The 23,360-nt window shown below is 40.8% G+C and overlaps 2 protein-coding genes across 3 annotated transcripts in view; both read right to left on the bottom strand.

The window, feature by feature from the left end:
- The window catches only part of LOC143723295 (ladderlectin-like), a 259,996-nt gene that overhangs the window by 138,610 nt on the left and 98,026 nt on the right, over positions 1-23,360 (bottom strand). The gene's annotated exons all lie outside the window — the stretch shown is intronic.
- Positions 9,346-16,440, bottom strand: cnga4 (cyclic nucleotide gated channel subunit alpha 4). The gene is made up of 7 exons (XM_077216252.1): positions 14,990-16,440; positions 14,667-14,768; positions 14,277-14,383; positions 13,308-13,977; positions 12,379-12,538; positions 10,991-11,156; positions 9,346-10,061 (listed from the first exon to the last, which is right to left on the bottom strand). The coding sequence occupies exons 1-7, from the start codon at positions 15,109-15,111 to the stop codon at positions 9,445-9,447; spliced, it is 1,944 nt and encodes a 647-aa protein (XP_077072367.1). The 5' UTR covers positions 15,112-16,440; the 3' UTR covers positions 9,346-9,444.

Genomic DNA, 23,360 nt, shown 5'->3' with positions numbered 1-23,360 from the left:
GAGTCTTCATTCAAATCCTTAGGGCCAGCCCCTCTTGAGATAATGTCTGCTATATTAAGTGGCCCGGGGATCCACCACCAGTCCTGAACATTTGTACTGCCTTGAATCTCTCCAATTCTATTGGCAAAAAAACGTCTGATAGCCATAACTCTCCCTTTGGACTGCCCCCAGGACTGTCTGGCTGTCGACCAGGTGATGCCATTTTTCCACACAAATCCGGGTGTGCCTCTGGAAGTACTTTTTCAGCCGGGCCGCATAGACCGCTCCACAAACCTCTGCTTTCACAGCATCTCCCCTCTGGTCCAGTGGTGTCAGCTTGGCCTTGGATTCAACTAGCCGTATAGTAACATCTTGTCTGCAACTCCAACGCAGGTATAACACAGCTCCATAAGAGTGCTCACTGCCGTCAGAGAATGTGAAGCCACAAAGTTCACCACGTGGGTCAGGAGGTGTTAGGGGCCTGTAACTTGCTCAGCTCAGCATAATCTTGCAAGAGGCATAAAGCATCTTGCCGAAGCCCCTCAGACAAAGCTGCGTCCCAGGTATCTTTAGTTGGACTGTACTTTACTCTCGCTTCCTGAAACGCCCTCCTCACAAGAATGGCTCCCCTCTGTTTAACAGGAGTCACGAGACCGAGGGGATCGTATAATCCGGAGACTTGACTTAATAGCTCTCTACGAGTAAGTGGGTTGGGTGTCTGCTCTCTTACTTCCTCCCTCGACAGATATTTGCCCAGCCTCATCTTCCTTTTCTTAGAAAAGTTCACCGCCACCATCAAGTGGAGATTGTCCTCCTCAGGGGTATAGCCAAGGCCAAGTGCTTTATTATCTTCCTCGGTAAATTGATTCGGGAGGATCAAAGTCGTGGGCTCTCTCTTTACTTGGCCCTTAGGTTCTCTCCTCCCACTTTGGCCAGAGTAGACCCACGGCTTCATATGAAACCCGCCGGCCTCAAGGATCCGCTCAACGTTGGATGTCATTTGCTTAAGTTGACCCTGATCATTATGGGAGGTGAGAACATCGTCCACATACGTGTCTTCCTCCAGTATTCTACGCTCTTCCTTGAGGTGGCTGAACTTGCGCAGATTAGCAGTCTCCCGCATAGCAACCTGAGCGATGCAACCAGCTGGTTTATCACCGATATTAACTCTTGTGATTGCATATTCATCAATGTTTTCACCCTCAAAGTCTCTCCAGAGAAAGCGATGAAGATGCACCTCCCGGTCTTCGAGCCAGACTGAATTATACATCTTCTTAATATCACCGAGTGCAGCGAAGACACCCTCTCCGAAGCGCAGGAGGACCGCCCGGATGTTATCGAGGACGTCTGGACCCTTTATGAGAAGATCATTTAAATTCTGGCCCCTGAACTTTTGGCTGCTATTCCAAACAAGGCGGACTGGGGTAGAGACAGAGTGGGGATTTGGTGCGATCAAATGGCTGATATACCACACTGGCCCAGTCCAGCTCTCCAACACCTCTCTTGGTAGCTTGACTGCGGCTTTCCTTTGAACCATCTCATGAACTTGCGCTCCGTAGGCCACCTTCCATTCCGGTTCCTTAGCCAATTGCCTCTCAGTCCTTTGAAATGTCGCCTCAACAGCCCACTTATTATTTGGTAAAGAGGCTGGATCCTCTGTCCATGGGTACTTAGTGTGCCAGTGAGGCCCTTCACAGTGGTGATCTCCAGCTACATAAGTCAGCCCACTTTTCACCAGCTCCAGTTCCCGCTACTCTGAGAGAGTCATCTCCTTCCCCCCAGGCTGGCACTTTCCGCAACGGCAGCCTCCACACCGACGCTCACAGGCAGCACCGATGCTGTCCCATCTCCACCATTCCAGGAAGTCCTGACAGACAGCTGAAGTGGAAGCCTGGATGGCTTGGGGGATATAAGCTTGGGTTTTGCGGGTGAGCTCTTTGTACCTTGTTGCTGCTGCCCGCATAGAGCGTGCGAAATGCGTCCTGTATGCATGGGCTGTGACAGTAATTTTTTCTAGTAGGTCCGGGTGCGAACCTGCTACCGTCTTGCCCAAAGGGCCATCCCACAAGACAAGGTCCCCAACCGAACGTACTCTCTGAGGTATAAGTTGGCCTCCTTGTGACTGATGAGGAGCTTGATTTGTGAGGGTCTAACCAACTCTTGGAGGTGGAAGTCAGGAAAAAACCTCTGCAGCTTCTTAGGCGACACGTGACGATGGACCTCCGCAATCCTATCAAGCCCATAGCACACAAGTTGATGGGATCTTAAGGTGCCTTTTGGTGTACCAACCCGGATCTTCAAGAGGCATCTCTTCGTTTTCACCGTGACTTGCATCCTAGGGCTGGGCGATATGGCCTAAAAAAAAAATCCCCGATTTTTTCACAAAAAATCCGATTTACGATTTAAATCGATTTTTTTTCTCTCCCTACTTAAAATCAATCTGCAGATGACAAAGAAATTGTTCAAAACAAGTTTTAACTTTATTTTGTTTTAATATTCCCTTATGGGATTTGATCTGGATTTAATTACAATCAGAAACAACAAGCCAAAAAGACAAGAGGACAGGCCCTGTCTTTGAAAGCATTGAAAATGTAACAAAATAAAATGGGTGGATTGGAATTGGGGATGTGTAAAAAAACAAAAAACTTGCATCACAATAAGTGTGTTGTGATTGTCAAATTATTTGGTAACTAAACAATTTTATTAAGTTAATTAACCATGTAAACAATGTTTACATGGCACAATGACTGGTATGCTAGTGTTTTTATTATTGCTTAACACAAATTTCACAATTTCAATTCAATTCTTGTGAATTGATTCTGAGGTTAAAACTAACTCCAATTAAATATAATGCGTTTTTTATAATAACAACGTTATACTATTTTAATGATATAGGTAAAAATACAATGAATGTGTAATATAGTTATCATATTTAGCAAAATACTCCTCTCTATAGCAATTATTTTAAGTCCACATGCGTGCTATGGGTCATTAAAAGGGATTCCTGAGGTAAATGTAGCGTTACGTGGCATATGTTGTTCTCCAGCTGTTTTATGGACATCTTTCCGCGGTTGAAAAACACTGATCGATCGATTTTATTACATCTCGGTAAGTTGGTAGTAAAGAGTAACAGATGATCCGTTCACGTGCCGCTTGAACTGAGATCTGTCAGCGTTCTCTCACGTCACATTTACAAGCGCCAAAACGGTGTTTATTGTTTGAATTTCGTAATAAAATTGACAGAATCTGAGAGCTGAGAATCTGTTTCATAACAATAGTAACCTGCTCTGTCTTGTCTGTCGGTGTCAGTGTCCTCTTTGCTTCGCGATTTTTCTCTGCATGAGAAAAGGGATGTGTGGCGTGAGAGCGTGTAAAAAGTGACAAAATTGCGTCTCTCACAGTGAACTCGTGAGAGTTGGTGGCCCTGCAGATTCAGCTTGTAAATGTTTGCGACGGGTGTGCTTCTGCTGCTGCGGTCTTGTTCATTTGCCATGTTGTTTGTGTATCTCTATCATGGCAAGCGCTGAGCCCGGTCGGAACTACGGGAACCCAGAGGGGAGCGTCAGCGGTTGTTAAAGAGAAAACCAATTTTCATAAAAAAAAAAAATCGGCGTAAACTACACATTCGAGTTAATCGATAAAATCGATTTATCGCCCAGCCCTATTGCATCCCTCCGACTCCATGAACAATCAACGTCACGTCCTCACTCCTCAGGTTCAACTCATCTGCAGCATCATGAGTGATGTAATTAGTGTCCGATGCCAGATCTATCAAGGTCCCGATCTTCTGCCCGGCATTCGCAGAGACGTCAAGGATCATCATTATAACCGGGAACTCTTGAAGACCGCTCTCTGCCAACAAACCACACTCGGTTGCTGCCGAGTTGAGTGTCCTTGATACTGAATTGCAGAAGACATTTCGGCATTGTTGGGCTAACTCTGGGGACAGCTTAGTCAGGAAATCTTCCTGGGCGTCGGTACCCTTTCTGCTTCCTCCTTCTGGACTAGACTTTGGCCTCCTCTGGGATGGGCCCTTGTTTCCAGACCTGGAGCACAGGTAGTAGTGATGACCTGGACCTTGTTTGTCTTTACAGTCTTCACTCCTGCACAGGTAAGTGGTCTTATAATCCTCCCCATCCGTATGGACCTCAAGACACCTTCCACAGGCCCCAATCCTACTCGCCGCATCTTTCCTTTCCATAGGGTTTAAGGCTTTAAACTTCTTGCAGAAGTACAACTTCCTTCTATGGCCGCTCTCTCCACAGACGACGCAGCCCATTTGGGGACCCATGGACTTAGTGGCCCTCGTCCGGCCATGTTTTGGTGGAATCTTTAATTCCCTCCTGTTGGGCTCATCATCCCTTAATTGCTCCAGTTGCTCATAAATCTCTTCCTGGCTTCTCAAAAATGTGAGGAGCTTGTCGAACCTATCTTTAGGTCCAGCCTCGTCCTTTTTCTCTGCTGTGTAAACCAGCCACTCCTTTTTCAAGACCTCTGGCAGCTTACTCTCCAGTGACTTTGTGTCAAGGGGATTTTTTAGAGCTGCCGTATCTCCCAGCTCGCTCAAGTCGTGTAGAGCCTTCTCGACCATCTGTATTAAATCCACAATCTTTCTGGGCAGGTGGCTCTTTACTGGAAGTAGCGATTGTAACTCATCAATTATCTCCAGCGCTATTCTGGTCTTATTTCCAAAGCAGTTTCAGTCTGCTGTAAGATCTCATCTGCTGTCCCATAGTTTGAAAGGCGAAGATCTGCCACCACGTTCTCCTCAAGACTGTCCAGCAGCTGAAACTTCCTAACCTCTTTGGAACCAGTAGGCTCTCCTTGCTGCTGGAGCGCCTCCCAATCTTTTCTCCAGCGGTGAAAGTTCCGCTTGTTTCCATCAAATTTTGGGAGCGCCGTCAGCCTCAATTTAATACTAGCCACTTGGGGACAGTGGGTGGTGACAGGCTGCCCCTCTTGTTCAATCTTTGCCTGCATTAGGACAGCCCTCCCCGAGATCAATCTAGGCACGCAGATCTCCAGCTCCCTAATTCGACAGTGAAAAACTTTCTGCTCCTCGGGAGGGGCCCACCGGCTCCACTGGCAACTAGCATCCTTCGCAGCTTTAACTCGTCCTTCCAGTTGTCTGAGCATAAAGTCGTACACGTCTAGCTTTACATCAGGCTGGACAGCTGAAAGGCGCTTACATTCCTCTTCAGCCACATCTAACGCCAGGGAAAGTTGAGTATCGCCAAACCTTCCCCAAAGGGCTTTGTGTATAATACCCTCCACCTCCTCCAGCTTCTGTTCACACTCTTCTGTTGTCCTTCTGATGTCTGCCCTTTGCTCCTCTGCTACAGTGGACTCTACCTCTCCATCCCACGCCTCAACGTAGGCAGACTCCAACTCCTCGTTTACATCAATTACCTTGTCTGATTCCAGTGTAAACTTACTTAAAGCCTCCCTGAGTTCTTCCGCCGACATACTCTTACATGATCTGACAATAGAGTTAGCCAGTCGAGAAAACAGTCTTTTAGCGGTTGTTCTCTCAGTTTTCAATTGCTGCAGAGTCCTTGATTCCGCCATAATTCCATTGGGGCCTGGTTTATTGGGAGCGTTGGGGCTTGGAGCGCTGGGGCCTGGAGCGTTTGGTCTGGAACCTCGACTCGGTTTTTCACTGTCAAGTGTTTTGAGCCACGGGTCCCCCACTTGAAAGAGGCTTCTTACTTCTGAATTGAACACTGGATTCCACTCACAAGAATGAGACGTAATTTGCCTTCTCTCAATTTATTGCAGAATTTCAGTAGGTGAAAAACCTTTAAAACCACAACAAACCAGTGTAAATATTTACAACAAATCTCAAGTAAACAGCAATGCACATACATTTAAAATCACCAAAATTTCACACTGTTTATACTGGTTTAATCTGGTAAGCATTAGCACAATACCATTTCCTTTTACTATTTTACACCATAGCAAATAAGCCTCAAAAGAAATAGCTTTTATCACCAGATTTGCATTATCAGTAAAAGAGAATTGAACTATCTTTACCATAATAAATATTTTAACAAATAAATTACACATTTTTAGACAGTGAATTTTAGACAGAATTAATTTAAACAGATTGACTATATGAATTTCGCAATAGACCTATTTTTTTTAAAATTACCGTTGCCACTACTGCACGTTTAGACTCAGCATTTAAACACTAACTTAATCACAAATAACAATAACACTTATAAACAACTCGGTAACCCAAGTCCATCACATGCACATTTACATGAAGCCACCACACGCACGGTTTGCCAGAATATAGGCTACCCTGACCCGCAACACAGGGACGAATTTCCTCCAACCGGCAGTCTCTTCAGATGCAAAGCATTCCCGTGCAGTTTAAAATCAAAGTCTTTGACCCAACGTTTCCACTGCGCCCACGCTGCTCACAGTACACAATGAAATGAGCAGCGCGAGCACTATTTTAAACCCAAGGCGCGTGCCACGCTGATTGAAACCAGCTTCACCTGGCGTTCATTTCCGTGTGACTAGAGGCGTGACAGCGGACAATTTGCCGCAACATTTGTTGTGACAAACTTTTCTTCATCTAGGCCTACTGCAAAAACGGAATTTCACACAAAAAATTCTTAAGATGGCTGTGTTTCTCTGGAGCATAAGGTCTATGGTGCAGGGATGACATCAAAACCTGGAAGAGTTATTTCGCCAGTGGTACTTTCGAGATGGGATTTTATAATAGGGTTTTTCATTTTATGATTAAAATAAGGTCTGCGGTATGTTGATGATATGTGGACATTTTGTTCTACAATGTAAACCGCACACCACAAACGTTCTTTTCTTGTTACTTATTAGAAACATACGTTTATTTAAATAAACACAACAGCTTTATTAAAATGCGTTTTTTTATATGGGTGTGAGTAGCCTAATTTATGTTGTAGAACAAAACGTCCAAGTATCGCTGACTTATGTTCACCTGTCACAAACTGATCTGAAACACGGGTTGAGGATCCTAACACAGCTTTTATTAGGGGTAATCCACAATCATAATCTATATGAAAGGCAAGGTTCAAAACCACAGGGAAGATAATCCAAAACAAACAAAAGGGTAGAAAGCACAGGCAAACAGGGGAATCCAGAAAATCAGGAGGTTAGAACCAAAAGATGAGACAAAAGAGCTTTCAAAAATGCTGTGTGACACATACAAGATTTAGCAATGAGTGACTAAATAAACAATCGGAAACAAGTGGCAGTAATCAGAATATAATGAGTCCGGGCAAAGTTTTATGGGAAATGTAGTTCATGATGGATTGGATTAAGGAGGAGTGCTCTCTGGTGGAAATCAAGGACACTCCAGCTGGTGGGTGTAACATTATATCTTATTAATAATAATTTTTTTTTTTATAAAAACCCATAGGAAAATCTCAAGGGAATCAGTCTTCCGGGTTTTGATGTCATCCCTGCACCACTCTATTTCGAATACTAAGTATGCACTCTGTGAAACATATCCACCTTATTTTGTAACACGGAAGTAAACTATTTTCTTTGAATGTGTGCGAGATTTTTGATTCATTAGCCACTATAGGTAACTAACAAGAAGAATAACACAGTGCAGTAAAAACTATTTGCGCTACAAATACATTGTGTTTATGATTACGATAATAAATTAAAATAACAAAAACAAACATCAGTTTGCAATATCAAGTAGCATAACAGACTGTTTTTGTACAGGTAAAATAACTGAAAGCAAATGACATAAGACTTCAAGTTATTGAAGTGCCACATTCAAGTTAGCCGTGCCTGCTCTTACTTAAAAATAAGGTGGATAGCTGAGTGCTGTTATTCATTTCCTCTTAATCACTTTAATGACCTCTAATTAATTTTTCTCAGCTATATGAGAACTATAGGCTCTCATTTTGCTGTTTGTGCAGTTATATTCTTTAAGAGACTAACCTGAGGACAGCAGCGATCGGCACTAGTGGGTAGCGCTATGCACCCAGTGGTAGGGCAAGTAATTTACTACCACAGCAGGACTCTGCACAGGAGTGTAGTTGTGACAGGCCCCTGATACACCACCACCGCACAGAGAAACAAACAGGAGGAGAGAGAAGAATAAGCTGTTTCTGTATTTGATTTCCCTTGATTTGTTATTAAGCAAGATAAGACATGCACATGCTCTGTAATGTGTTCAAAACAAACACACTAAGCATGAGTGCGAGACTGAACCAAGTTGAAAGTCATGTCAATATTAACAATTTAAATAGATAATACACACAACATAGCTAGACATGCATAAGAATTAGCTTGAGCCAGTGTAATTAGTATTCTTAATTTGTTGCTTAATTGAAGAAGAACATCATCAGACTTACTTAATTAAGAGGGTGCAACAATTATAATAAACTGCACTGCAGTATATTGATTGCTGACTGCAGCTTTCCCTTTTCCAATGGAGTTTGCAATCACAGAAGCACATTGAGCAAAGATAAACAGCATTGAACCCAGTTCAACACTGAATAAACAGAATCCTGATTTCCTACATTTTTATAATTTTCTTCACCAATGAACTAGAAAGTGGAAAGAAAACTAACAAACAATTAACTCTGCATGGTAGGAAATTTCACAGCATGAGAACCAAGCTGACATGTAAGGTGGGCCATTGGGTGGGCCGAACAGTTACTTTTCCCACCATGGCCCCTCTGTAGAGGTGTTATTTAATGAAAAAACAAATTTGAAGCATTTTAAGATGGATGTCAATTCCTTTAGAAACTGCATGAGACATTTGCTTCCCATTCCAAACTGATACCCTTTGGTTTCATCATGTTTTTATCAAAATAACTGTGAAACTGGAGTATGTGCTGCCACCTAGCGTCTGAATGGAGCTTAGCAACGCTATTAGTGGGATCATATAAAGTAGCTTTTATTTCCAGATGTTTGCATATATATATATATATATATTCAATTAAAATTATATATAATATACAAACATATTAATTTCTCTTTGTTAAATAAAAATAATGCTCTCAAATTGTAATAAACGTCCCTTTAATGTATCACAAAAAACTTATAAGGGTTCATATTTAATTTGATCTACATTCTAATTTTTTTTTTTAGATGCATATTATGGTACAATGACATTCACTACTGTTTAAAGGTATGGGGTAATTTTTTAAATGCTTTTTAATGAGTAAAAATAGTAGCCTAATTTTGTGTAATATTATTACGATTTAAAATGACCGTTTTCTATTTTAATATATTTTAAAATGTAATTTATTCCTGTGATGGCAAAGCTGAATTTTCAGCATCATTTTTCCAGTCTTCAGTGTCACTTGATAAGAAATCATTTTAATATGATTTGCTTTAATCGTTATGAATGTCTTTGTTATCACTTGCATCCTTGCCGAATAAAAGTTGTTTTTTATTCTTACTGACCCCACACTTTTGAACGGTAGTGTATATTTTACATATATTTTCTACCTACTTTTCATCTCCTTTCTGATCCTGATGCGTTTCTGTTTTTATTAGCTCTTCCTCTGTCTCTTCTTTCTCATTTTCACTTATCTCATTTCCTCCAACATTCTTCTTTTCTCCATGCAGGCTCTCCTCTCCTCCATCACCCTTTCCTCTCTCTCCTTCAACCACTGACTCCTCTTCATCTTCCTTCTTTCCTTCTCCATCCCCAATCTCCCTCTCTTTTACTTTTTCCTGCTCTTCTGTTTCTCCCTGTGCACCCTCAGCCACAACGCCTTCCCATTCTTCTGTCTGCAGTTCCAATTGTTCCACTCTTTGTATCATTTTGCGGGCACTAGACTCCAGCTCAGCTATCAGCCGAGCCAGTTTGGTCTGCAGCGTCTCAAGGTTGGCCTCTAAACGGTTCACCATGTCCTCCGTTTTCTCTACCTCTCCCTCCCCTTCATCTGTCTCTTCCAGCATCCCCATCTTTGTCAGGATCTGACGACCCTTCTCCTCCAACAGGCGCTTGGCAGCAGGGTACTCATGAAGTGTTTCAGTCAGGTCCTCTTTCGATAGGCTGAACAGATCTGAGTAACCAATGCTGCGAATGTTGGCTGTTCGTCTGTTTCCTGATTTGTTACCTGCATGTGCATTAATGAGAGTTGTGATGAATTTGTGTTATTTATAGTGATTCATTATGTTTCAGTATGTTATTTTGTAGACAAAGTTAAAGGAATAGTTTACTCAAAAATTATACTTTTTAATCATTTACTCACTATTATGCTGCTGAAATCCCATTTTATATTCTTTCATTCGTGAAACACAAAATGAGATTCTCAAGCTTTTTTTCCATTCAACAAAAGCACCAAAAAACACACTAAAGCTCCATAAATCTGAAGCAATATAGGTAGCGTAACACAACCACACATGAGGGAAAGGTTTTCTGTGTTAAACAAATGTTATTGTTATTATATAGATTCAACTATATATTGTAAAATATAGTGTATGATTTTTTTTGTTGTATAAATTACTATCCACATTTCTTGTATGAAAAACAGATGCTTTGACATTCTGCCAATGTCAAAACAGAAGCTTTGACATCCCCCCTTTGTTTTTTTATTTTTAATAAAACGGTTTTAACAAGGGTGCAAACGCATGGGGGTGAGTAAAAATATATATAAAAACATTAGATCAATTATTCCACTTAAACATTTTGGAGAATGTGTTATCTCAGGTCAACCATCATGCATAGAAGAAGGGAATTACTAAGTCCTCAAAGGAAAGTGAGAACACTTTTTGTTGTTGTTGTGGAATAAGGAAATGATAAAAATTGAATCATCATGGATATATGTTGTTATTGTAGTGAATATTAATACTATAAGGAATATGATTATACTGAAAATTATATGATCAATAAGTTATGACAACATACGTTTTTACATTGCTTTAACTAATCAAAATAAATAAGCAATTAACAAGAAGTACAAGTTGATTGTACTTAAAAAATTAAAGAAGCAACTTATTTTTCTACTGTGTACTGAAGACTGTACTGGTCTTTAGCATTTCATACCCTTGATGTTCAGGATACTGATTTCTCCAAAGAAGTTTCCATCCCCCAGAACAGCAAACTGAGTGACTCCATCATCAGCCACCACTGCCAGCTTCCCCTCTTTAATGATGTACATTTCATGACCTACATCACCCTTCTTGCATACGTACTCTCCTGGGCTATACACCTAAAGATGATAGAAGAGATTCTTGTATAATACTGTAAGATTTACTAGCAAAGTATACAAAGTGTAATAATGACACAGCACACATAAAAAAAAATATTCCTGAGGTCAAGTACAACATGCGAGACTAGATTTAACTGACTCTAATGTTAGACTTAATCTTGGGTCCATTCTTTGTACCTCGGATAATACATCTGAGATGACTTGACAGATGCCAGATCTTCTAATCATAATAACTGATCGCTCTGGGTAATTTGGTTCGTCAAACAAATTTGCGGATTTGAGTAAAATATCTGAATTACTGTGTGTTCTTGGCTGCATCCAAAATCGCATACTTCCCTATAGTAAGCGAAAAACAAAGTATGTCTGAATTCACAGTACTCATAAAAGAGTAGGCAAAAAGTACCGGTAGAAGTAGATGACCATCTTCTTTCGGCAAGATTCTGAAGTGTGCATACGATAGACACTTTACTATCCCATGATGCCACGGGAGAGAATTTGTGAATGGCAGTGAAGCAATCAAGGCAACTGACACTAGTAGATAAAATGATAATGACAACATGGCGAATGTAGTACATCCAGGTTATATTCATACTATACACATTCATAATACATAGAACAGCGCAAGTGAAGTAATTACTTATTCAAAATAAGTACCTACTTAAAAGAGTATGTGATTTCGGACGCAGCCCTTGTGGAAAAAGGCAGATGTATCGATACTCAAAACCATGATCTGCAATGAAGCGATTTGCTGGCAGCAAGACAGCAACGTAATGATATCATATTAAAAAAGAAAATGACACACCTGATGAGAAATTTGAATTTCTTTATAAGGAAACAGCAAAGTGTACTCTCAATGTGTAAAACTAGCTGTGTCTATATTATGATAGACTACATAACATTATAATATTATTTTCAAATAATTTTTAATTTATTAGCCTATTGTTCCTGGTTCAATAAGGTACTCTTGTAAGAAAGTAGCAGTGGCTGTGACAGGCTTTAAGCATCACCTCCAAGCTTAAAAATATGCAATCTAAGTTTACATGAAATAAGCCTGCTCCCGAGCAGGTTCGAGCGTACGGACCTGTTGCTATGACAGCAACTCCGGGATGAGCTACGAAGAACCTAACAATCCTGGATAATGTCAAACCATTAACAGTAAAATCCAGATAAGTGAGTACTCCACGTATGAAGCAGGCCCCAGGTGTGCCATCTGTTTTCTAACCTGTGGGGTGAGTTTAAGTACCAGCTGCTCCAACAGACTTTTCTCACAGTTCTGAAAGATGGTGACTTTACACAGAGTGGGCAGATGCACACTCACGGCAGTTGCTGTCTGAAGTGTGATTGGAAGATGTCGAAGAATCTCATTTTCCCGTGTGATCTTTCTGTTCCAGACATATAATTTGGGTGTAAACAAACATTAAAAATAGTTTTAATTAACTAGGGAACAATTGGTTAAAAGAATGACTAAACAAAATGGCTAAGATTTAGTTCTGAGAAAATCTAGCATTGTTTTTTTGCAGATGTCACTTGGAATATTTTGTTTTCTTTTGCAATTTAGCAATTTATTTTACATTTACACTATCGCTCAGAAATCTGTGTTAGATAAAATGTTTTAATGTTTTTGATAGAAGTAATAATCACTAAGGCTGCATTTATTTGATAAAAAAATACAGTAAAACATAAATATTCTGAGATAGGCCTATTATTACAATTTAAAAAGAACAATTTTCTAATTTTTTTAAAAATGTATTTTATTCCTGTGATGGCTGAATAAAATTATTGTTGTTGTCATTAATTAATTAACAATAATATTATAGTTTTTTACTATCATTACAGACCTATAGGCTAATATTACAACCCCAAAACGGCAAACTGCTAAATTGGCCTAATGAATAGTCGGATGTAGAATGATGCATTATATTTAATTTACGGTAGCTACATAATAAACTATATATTTTAAATTGTGTTCATTTATATAGGAACTGTCTTACAGTGTTTTAGCATTAGACGGAAATAATTTTATGAGTAGGCCTATGCACGTGCCTAAATCCGGCCCTGTTGACCCAAAACTTTTAAACAGTAGTGTAGATGTGGATTTGGAGTCTTTAAATGTTGCTTTTTGGGCTCACAGACTATAATAAGAAGACCCACTTGTTGATGTGCAGATGCTGGTACCAGTCGTTGACGCGATTCTGCAGTTCTTTGCTGATGCGCCGGCTGCGCAGGTAACCCTTCACCAGCTCGTGATTGGGGAAAAACACGTTGTCACGGTCACGCAAGCTTGATATCACGTCCCCCATGCTCCCCACGACGGATGCAACCACCAGCACTGCGATCAGCATGTCAGCGACCAGAAACAGATACTCTTCTTCGCGTTCGGGCGTCGGAGTTTCACCCACTGTGGAAAGGATGACGGTGGAAAACCAGAAGCAGTATAAATACTGGCGGCTCGTGGAAGCAAACTCAGGGTCGGAGATGTTGGGATAGACCCAGGGATCCGCACCAAAGCCTATGTAATTAGACAGAGAGAAGTAGATGCAGGCGTTCCAGTGGATGAGCACGAAGATATACAGCATGAGTTTGGCAACGCGGAAGGTGTTCGGATACGCTGTACGTGTTTCCATGCGGTCCAAGGCCTCGTTCAAACGGCCCGTGCGCAGGAAGCGGTTGATCCGGACTAGAGGTGTGTGGATCCCCAGTGTCAGATAGAGCAGATCAGTGGGCAACAGAGAGGCAATGTCCCATTTAAATCGAGAGGAGCGTAGGTAACGCGTTTTCAAACGGGACAAGTCTCGCACCAGGATACCCTGCTCCAGAAAACCTTTAAAGAAAAAGCCTTTTAAAAAAAGGATGTCTAGGTTTCCAGGCGGCCAAACTGGGGGAACATTTGAACAGTGACAACAAAAAAGAAGAATTAAAAAGAAACAATTTGGTGTTTTTAAAAATATTTAAAAGTGTAATTCATTTTTTCTTTATTTAGCATAGTAATCCATAGTGAAGTCAATCTGTGTATAAGTAAAATTTAAAATTAAGTTCAAAGTTATAGAAGTAGGCTATGTAAAGATAATAAGTATCCTAAACAAACAAACAAATAAAAAAAGAGATTAGATGCACACTTACCTGTGCGAAACCCAATAACGGTGTCAAGCAGAAAGACCAAGTCACAGATATAATCCAAGGTTAGCCATGTTGCCAAATATGTCTCTTCAATTGTATAGAAACATGTCCTTTTAACAACAAAGACCATTTAACTTAAGTTCTCCCGGCACACAAACATAATGATTTCTTAGCAAATTAACAACTGTTAAGATTTGAAAACCAAATGATATCTGCATATTTTGAATAACTTTAGAACTAAACTTTTAGTGTCTTCATTTCACAGACACTCACAGTTAATGTTGCCATTTCAGTTACAAATTTCATTAAATATATTATCCTCCTCTTAATGTAAAAATTAAATAAAAGTTTTTGAAGCGTAAAGTAGTCAAACCTCACTTAATGTTTTCCTACCTGCATATTATGATGACCCAGTTGTAGCAGATAGGGAGTATCATAATTTGCAACCATGTATAGTAAAACTCTTCAGATGGATCGATTATCCATTCCCTCCAGCTGACAGCATATAGAACATTTTGTGTTAGTCTTAATAGCATGGCAATCCAAACCCCTTAAAATCCAAACCCCTTAAAATAACAAAGAACTGTAATTATTTCTTTAATTTGTGTGTATTGGAGGTTGGAGTAGTTTAGTGACAGACTTAAACTTCATAAAGCTTTTACATTACAACATTACAGTATCATATGTGACAATAAAATATTTGGACTAAAACTCACTTTATTTTTGGAGTCTCCTCTTTCTTCATCTTATTTGATTCGGTTGCCTTATTCTCTTCCTCATCAGCATTATTGAGCTTGGTTTGCCATGCAAAAAGCCTTGTCCAGCGATTTGTGTTCATGTTTAGTATTTACAAAAGCATATGAAGGTAAGTGAGTTTATAACAACCATTGTTTGACCACATAGCTGTGTCACAACAACAAGCAACCCCACCCATATAACACAGGTACTATGTGATGCTCATTGCCATGACAACATTTCCCCAGAGGAACCAGGTAAGCAGTTTCCCCCTGGCTCAGCAATCTGTGTGAACCAATCGGATTTCTAAAAAATAAAATCTCTAGGGAGAGGAACAGAATGGAACTGAATGGAAAATATAGGCTACTTGATATAATTATTTCGTATCTATCTTGGACTTAATTTTTTTTTTTATAATAACTAATTATACCAAATTATATGCATATTGGGAATAACTTTGGAACTAAACTTTTAGTGTCTTCATTTCACAGATACTCATAGATTTTCTTTTCTTTGGCTAGTAGGCTATTGCCATTTCGCAGTTACAATTTTCTTGGGAGAGAAATAGGGTTACAGAGGAAGGAAAGGTAACGGAATGGAAAATAGTTTTTTAGTAGACTAGCCTACTTCCAAAATAATCTATCAAGTGTCTATCTATTACCACCTGGTGGCAGCATTTATATCAAAATTGTGTTTTTCAGCACAGCAGTGGTCGGACGAATTTTATCATGGCCAACGCATCAATATTAATTACGTCACGTGTTGTGTTTGGCCGCTACATAAAGCTAACAAAAAAAGGGGTACAAACCAACGCAACGCGACGTGATGATGGCTAATTAAAATGCATACTCCACTTCATCAATTCACCATTTTCGCCTGCGGTGGCGCTCCGAGCAAAATAACACACTTCTCTCCATGGCCGCCCCCCTCTTATGTAACGTCATGGCGTTCCGTGCGCGTGGGTGTGTCCGTGGAATCTGAGGAGAAAGATGGCTGCGGGACGAAGGGAGAGGTTGACAAATCTCAGAATCGCTGTTTGAGGATAGCCAGGTTACAGCGGAGGACGAGGCGGAAAACAGCACTCGCTCGCGTAAGTATTTTTTCATCGTTTTTTATCGGTCGAGTCGCACTGTGTGGCCTCGTCACCTTTCGTTTCCCGCTCCGCTCGCGAGCTCAACGGACGGCGTCAAATCAAATCTGACCCGTTGCGAGCTCTCCGTGCGGTTAACGGTGAAACTCCTTACAGATGAGACTAGAATTATAACTGCCAGTGACAGAAAATATGCATACACCCAATAAATCACGATCATCATAGAAGCGAGAAAATTAGGCATTTGTTGTGTTGTCCCTCTCTACATTAATTACATAGAATAACGGTTCTTAACCGTTCAGTGCCCTGTGTGTGTTTCTGTGTCTGTGTGTCTGTGTGTGTGTGTGTGTGTGTGTTTAAAATGACACATCACTGCGTGGGAATGTGTATCGTGACATACTCGTATCGAAAGTAAGAAAGAGGGAGCTGCATTGACATAAACTTGAAAATGTGATTGACAGCTGGGTTGGTATTTGTAGGTCATCTTCTTGGAATGAGCCAATATAACGATTATTTTGTGGTCTTGTTTGCTGTGTTGTTATAAGTGGCTTTTTACCCTGCACAGTTACAGTTTAACCGGTCAAATGTTTATGTTGTCATAAGTGATGAACCCAGACTTTTAAAATGACTGGTATGTTGTTGTGTAACGTGAGTACTCAAAACTTGGCTGTTGGAGCTAGTAAGTATTTTGGTGCATAATTTCAGTCCAAAACATATAATCATGAGGTCAAAGTCTGCTTATGGTAGTTTATGCAATACAGATGTGATGTATGGTTGAAAGCAATCTCTTATGAATATGATTATGGCAACATCATTGGGTGGCAGGCAGCAATATAAGCTGCTCATTTGAGTCTTTTTTTTTGGCATGTGTCATTCATATAAAAGCCTGTTGAGCTGTAGTGCATGATGTTGCTGTGTTTATTAAATGTAAGAGTAGACAGCATATATGTCTTAGCTTTTTGCTGAGACTTGATTTTTGAGGGTTCCTGGGTTGAATATACGCTCTACATTTGTAATGGGAGATAATAAAAGGGTTATGAGTGGAAGTGGAGATTTTGAAAGGTCTGCAGATTTCATTCTATTTTGTCAAGTGGTGAAAATGTTGTTTTTATTTTTTATTATTGGTTTTAGTTTTAGTTAATTACAATATCTCTGATTTAGGCTAATCATACTTTTGCTACATAAAGTCAATAGCATGCCATATAGGCTAGCTTGCTAAAGCAAAATTTCTATGTCATAAATCCATACCAACTTTTTGTACTTTGTACTTGAAGTTGTACTTCATACGTTCTTCCTCTGTCTTTCTTATGCACAGATGCATACATAAACTTACACTTGCTGAAGTAATTTTGACCCATTGTGTTCAGGTTTATTCCCCTTCAGCAAATGCCACAGCAGTCCTTAACTCATTAGTGTTAGAATGACTGAACTTTGAACTCTTGATGATTAAAACCCAAGGAATGAATGTGAACTGTAGTGCAAACAAACTTGCTCTCGTTCTTTCTTCCTCTTGCTCTCTCTTTCTCTTTCTCTGTTCTGTTGTTCTCCTTCTTAGTCTCAACTGTCAGTGGTGAAAAGTGGTGGATTCCCTTGCAGTTAGTCATTTATAGCTTTTTATGATTAACTTTTTCCTTTTATTAGATTTTTTACCTACATTGGCATAAATATGAAACATGCCAACAGAGAAGTAAATGTGTGGCCTAAAAATTGAATCATACGGAAGTACAAACATTTGGTGGTGAAGAAATGTTTCAAATGTTCTTTCTTTTGAATAGTCTTACATTTAGAGAGTAATGTTAATCTTGGAAAATACAGCCTTGTTTAATATTAAGCAGAAATGGACTACAGGATATTTAGGGGCAGTGGCTTTAGTGCAAGGTTGACTTGCATTTGATTTAAGATAGGGATGGCCCGATACCATTTTTTTTCAAACCGATACGAGTATTTACATTTGTGTACTTGCCGATACCGAGTAACGATACCGATATTTCTACCGCAAAAGTAACTATAGACTCCCAGAAAAGAAGACAGAAGACTATTTTAGAACGCAGGTTAGAAGACTGTTTTTATTTTCTTCTCTGCTTGTTTTAACAAGTCTAAAAATAAATAATAATGAGTAAAATAATAAATGTACAAACCACTGTTAATTTAACATAAAAGCAAGCAGTTACTGCGTGCATGGTCTGGAATGACTGAATGCGCGCAAAGTGCGCTCCCTTAATAGTCTAATTCCTAAAAAGCTGACAGTTCATCGCGATCTCACACATCTGTTATTATCAATGAAGCTGACTGCACAATGAATCTTTCAGAATATCCACACACTTTTATAATTAGAGGATTTGCCAGCATACAGAATTCAGCTCTGAACAAAAAAGTTTTGAGCGGTGAGGGGAGTCTATCTTAAATGCTTCTGATTGACCATTGCGTTCAAGAAATCAACCCATGACTGTGATTGGCTACATCGCTCAACGCTGCAAACATGTTATGAATAGAAACTGTGGCCTGTAAATCGTTTCTATTTTGTTTTAGTTGTTATTCTTGCTTTTCTGCAACAGTTGAAATAAAAATCTATTAGTTTTAATATGCTTTATTCATAGATATTTCTAGTTTGCGGGAGTCCCGCGAATCGTTTTATTCTCCCGCAACCCGCACACACAGAGTGAGTGCATTACCGTAACTTGCAGTATTTGCAGTAGTGGAACTTGCGCATAGTTTTCTGTGATTCAGACACATTCAGATAAACCACACTTTCAATAAACAAAACCAAAAAATAAAATCTATCCAAGTGATGAAATGTGTTGAGACAAATCTTGTGATCTCCTAACTGCCGTGGTCTGTTAATGACACCTCCAATTCGCGAACTAATGACTGACAACTAACAACTGAACTGTCCAACACTGAACTCACGAGGCATAACAAATCGGTAACACTTTACAATAAGGTTCCATTTATTAAACTCTAGTTAACTAAATTAGCCACAACAGCTGCACTCTACCAGGCAAACCAAAACTCTGGTGCTTTCAGTTTGGTCTACTGCCAAGGTTGCTGTGGCCACTGACTGTGTACCAGGTTTCTTTGACAACAGTGGATAAGCTGGAAGCGTTAATAAGTTCAGGAAATGGTTGGGAGTTCCACGCTGCCTCAGCAGAGTGGGACTTTATAGTAAAGGAATATTGCAGCTAGGGGTGGGCGATATCTCGATATTTAAAATATATCGAGATATTTTTTAAACACGATATGGATTTTGACATATCGTATATATCGATATATTGTTTATATTTAATTCTGATTTCGCCGCTTTGTCTTCTCTGCGCTGTGCTCGCCCCCGCCTCCTTGCTTTTGTTCCCCCTCCCCTCGCGTGTTGTCTCATTCAACATGGCGGCGCCCACAACTAGCCCGGAGGCTACAGAACTCGTCTAAAAAGATCGTCTTAAATGCTGTCTTACATGCACTTCTTGAGGCACACACGCACACTAGCAAACACACGCAAGGTCTCTCGCTCTCTGTCCCTCTCTGGCGTGCGCGCGCTACACTGTGCTCTCTCCCTATCTGCCGTGCGCACGCTACACGGATTGAACCATGGTTTGAACATTCACACAGCCTTTCGAAAACGATACATTTCCCGGCACATGTTATTAAAAAGGATGACAATCCCGGTAAAAAGGGAGAGGTGGCAATTATTTTTGTATACAGCAATTAATTTGTATACAATTATTATTTTTGTATACAGGGATTTTTTTTTTAAATGTCGCAGAAGCACTTTGGACTACATGAACTGCCTACCTCTTTGCACTCCAATAAAAAAAAAGACTGTGGTATTTGGCATATTTGTTTTTGCATTAGTTTTTGTTGGGTTATTTTTCCTGTAAAGATATCGAGATATATATCGTATATCGAGATATAGCAAAATATATCGAGATATATTTTTTGCTCCATATCGCCCAGCCCTAATTGCAGCTGCCAGTCTCTGCTTTAACCGAGGAGTTTAAGTGCACCAAGGTCAGACTGGAAATTACCTTAGTAGAGTCACGCGACAAATGTGTAAGGGAGGCAGGACATGTGTTAAAAACTGGTAGAAAGTGGTCAGCAAAGAGATCTGTTGAAGAGGCAAAGGCTGCCCTTCAAATTGGTGATATCGTGGGACAGGTACAGCATGGAAGAGGGGGTTTTGGACTCAGTTTAGCTCCTCTTAAATGGCACAAGGCAGCCCCAGCTCAAAGGAGGAAGCTGGTAGTCAACGAGGTGAGAAAGCAGGAGGAGAGGATGAGGTGTATAAAGGCCATTTCCCAGGCCAAGCAGGGAGAGTGGATGAGATGGGAGAGTGTGGAACCACGCAAGATGGGCTGGCAAGACCTTTGGTCAATGGAAGAGAGTAGGATCAGTTTCCTTATCAGGTCAACATATGATGTTCTCCCATCACCACAGAACCTAAACCTCTGGGTAGGAGAGGATCCCTCTTGTTCTTTGTGTTCATCACCTGCCACATTAAGGCACATTTTGACAGGATGTAAGGTGGCTCTTAGCCAGGGTCGGTTTACTTGGCGCAATGACCAAATACTGCGATGTTTGGCTTCAGAATCAGAATCAGAAAGCTTTATTGCCAAGTGTGCTTGCACACACAAGGAATTTGTGTTGATACTGAGGCTTCCAGTGGACATAAACAAATACAACAAGAAACATAATACTACAAATTATAAGAATAAAAAATAAAAATATAAATATATGAGAATAAAAGTATCACAGTTGGGTTTAGTCAGAATAGACATTTTCAGATTTACAGATTATGAACATATTTATAGTTTTTTAAATATTATAAATAAATAAATCTACATATAAGTATCACCTGAGTTGTAGGGTATTGCACTAAGCAGTGGGAGTACTGCACTTAAGGCATATGCCTTGGGAGGAGTGTTAACTGTTCAGGAGGGAAATGGCCTGTGGGAAGAAACTGTTCCTGTGATCTGAGTCACCGTCTTGACGGTAACAGTTCAAACAGGTGGTGTCCAGGGTAAATGGAGTCTGCGATGATTTTACCTGCTCTCTTCCTCACTCTGGAAGAGTACAGGTCCTGGAGGTTTGGCAGGGGGGCACCAATAATCCTCTCCGCAGTCCGGACTGTCCGTTGTAGTCTCCTGATGTCTGATTTGGTAGCTGAACCAAACCAGACAGTGATGGACGTGCATAAAACAGACTCAATGACGGCTGAGTAGAACTGAATCAGCAGCTACTGTGGCAAGTTGAACTTCCTCAACTGGCGAAGGAAGTACAGTCTCTGCTGGGCTTTTTTCACAACGGAGTCAATGTGATTGTCCCACTTCAGGTCCTGAGAGATGGAAGTGCCCAGTAACCTGAATGACTCCACTGCTTCCACAGTGCTGTAAATGATGGTGAGTGGGGGGAGTGCCTGGCTGTTCCTCCTGAAGTCCACGATCATCTCCACTGTTTTGAGCGTGTTCAGCTCAAGGTTGTTATAACTGCACCAGACAGCCAGCTGTTCAACCTCCAGCCTGTAAGCAGACTCGTCACCGTTTCGGATGAGACCGATGACAGTGGTGTCGTCGGCAAATTTCAGGAGCTTGACAGTGGGGTCTTTAGAAGTGCAGTCATTAGTGTACAGGGAGAAGAGCAGTGGGGAGAGAACGCACCCTTGGCGGGCACCAGTGCTGGTGGTGAGAGTCCTGGATGTGAGTTTCCCCAGTCTCACTTGCTGCTGCCAGTCCGTCAGGAAGCTGGTGATCCACTGACAGATCGAGGATGGTATGGAGAGCTGGGTCATTATCTTCAGCATTGGAAGATAAGCGTAACATGACCAATAAGTTGCCACCTGTTCTAGCAAAACATTACACACAGAAGACAATATTCCTCTGCCCAGGCGAGCAACCACTAAGAAAAGGTGTTAAAACCAATTCTCATCCAGGACAACTGGAAGCTGCTAAGAACTGGAAAATGTTGGCTGATCTTGATCAACGGCTTATTTTTCCACCTGAGATTGCCACCACTAACCTCCGACCAGATATATTGTTTTGTGGTCTGGATCAGCACGCATTGTTCAACTGATAGAGTTAACAGTGCCATGGGAGGATGCTGTAGATGAGGCATATGAGAGGAAGAAACTGCGGTATGCTCAGCTGGCCATTGAAGCAGAACAGCGACGATGGAGAGTACGGGTTTATCCAGTGGAAGTGGGTTGTTGAGGATTTGTGGCACACTCTACAACCCGGTTCCTCAGAGATGTCGGATTCAGTGGCCAAGAGTTGCGTCGCACAGTAAAGAACTTATCTGAAGCAGCAGAGAGGAGCAGCAATTGGCTGTGGTTGAGACGGAAAGATTCTGGCTGGCTGTGTACAGGCCGCCACGCTACGGTTTCAAAGATTTCTTGAAAACTTGAAGAGTCTGTTGGTTTATTTGTATAGTTTGCATAGTAATATTATGTTCCTGTGTATCTTGCGTGAATGAGGATTGGTGTTTGGACAGATATTGTGTTTTGCGGTAGTATGCCATACGGAACCGTTGCCACTGAACCTGCTCTAAAGTGGCAATGTGTAATAATTGAGTATCTATTAACAGAAATGCAATATGACATCCATAACTATGTTTTCAGTGGTGTATAAAGAACTTACTTAATAAACCGTAATGTTTTTATTACCTTAGAATGAGACATTTATATCTACATAACCGCGGGCACCCCCTTCTATGAAGGTCGACATATTGTGACGTCATGTTTCTACCGTAGCCGAACGCGAACAAACAGCGCTACAGAGCGCGTTTCGTCACTACCTTGAAAGAGAAGCAGCAGAAAGCTAGAAGCTAGCCATAAACACCGTGAATAGTGACTTTTCCCTTGTCAGTGGTGTAAAATATGTAGTTGGATTGTTTCATGTAACTTAGTTCTTCTCCCTCGCTGTGTTATGGCTTTGCTATGTGGGGATAAATGTGCTGGTTACGTTCGTGAGACAGCTGATTAGTACTCTTGTCATTGACCGTAAAACAGTAACGTTACAGATATCATAAACCCGTTGATCGCTGTCGACAAGTCGATCTTGGAAGCATTTTAAGTCGATCGCGAAGAGTTTTCAAAATCAGAGAATAAAAGCCTATTGTGTGTAGTAAATGGTGTCTAGGGGATGCGGAGGCACCCGCGCTGTTACAATCATGCCATTTTTGCCGCGCGCACCTTTGGGCTCATGCGGAAGCGTCGAGTTTAAACAAGGCTTTATGCTTTAACCAGCTCAGCCACAGTTCACACAACTCATATTTAGCCA

Source organism: Siphateles boraxobius, unplaced genomic scaffold (genome assembly GCF_051911475.1).
Source record: "Siphateles boraxobius isolate OS27281-9 unplaced genomic scaffold, OSU_SipBor_1 7, whole genome shotgun sequence".
Lineage (NCBI taxonomy): Eukaryota > Metazoa > Chordata > Actinopteri > Cypriniformes > Leuciscidae > Siphateles > Siphateles boraxobius.
The sequence above is the reverse complement of the archived record's forward strand: the minus strand, read 5'-3'. Positions and strand labels throughout refer to the sequence as shown.

Excerpts from the sequence above, each read along its gene's own strand:
- cnga4 (XM_077216252.1), bottom strand. The coding sequence starts at position 15,111 with ATGAACACAAATCGCTGGACAAGGCTTTTTGCATGGCAAACCAAGCTC. Across the intron at positions 14,769-14,989 it reads GAGGAGACTCCAAAAATAAA|CTGGAGGGAATGGATAATCG; the intron begins GTGAGTTTTAGT and ends ATATGCTGTCAG. Across the intron at positions 12,539-13,307 it reads CAGCATCTGCACATCAACAA|AAAGATCACACGGGAAAATG; the intron begins GTGGGTCTTCTT and ends TGTCTGGAACAG.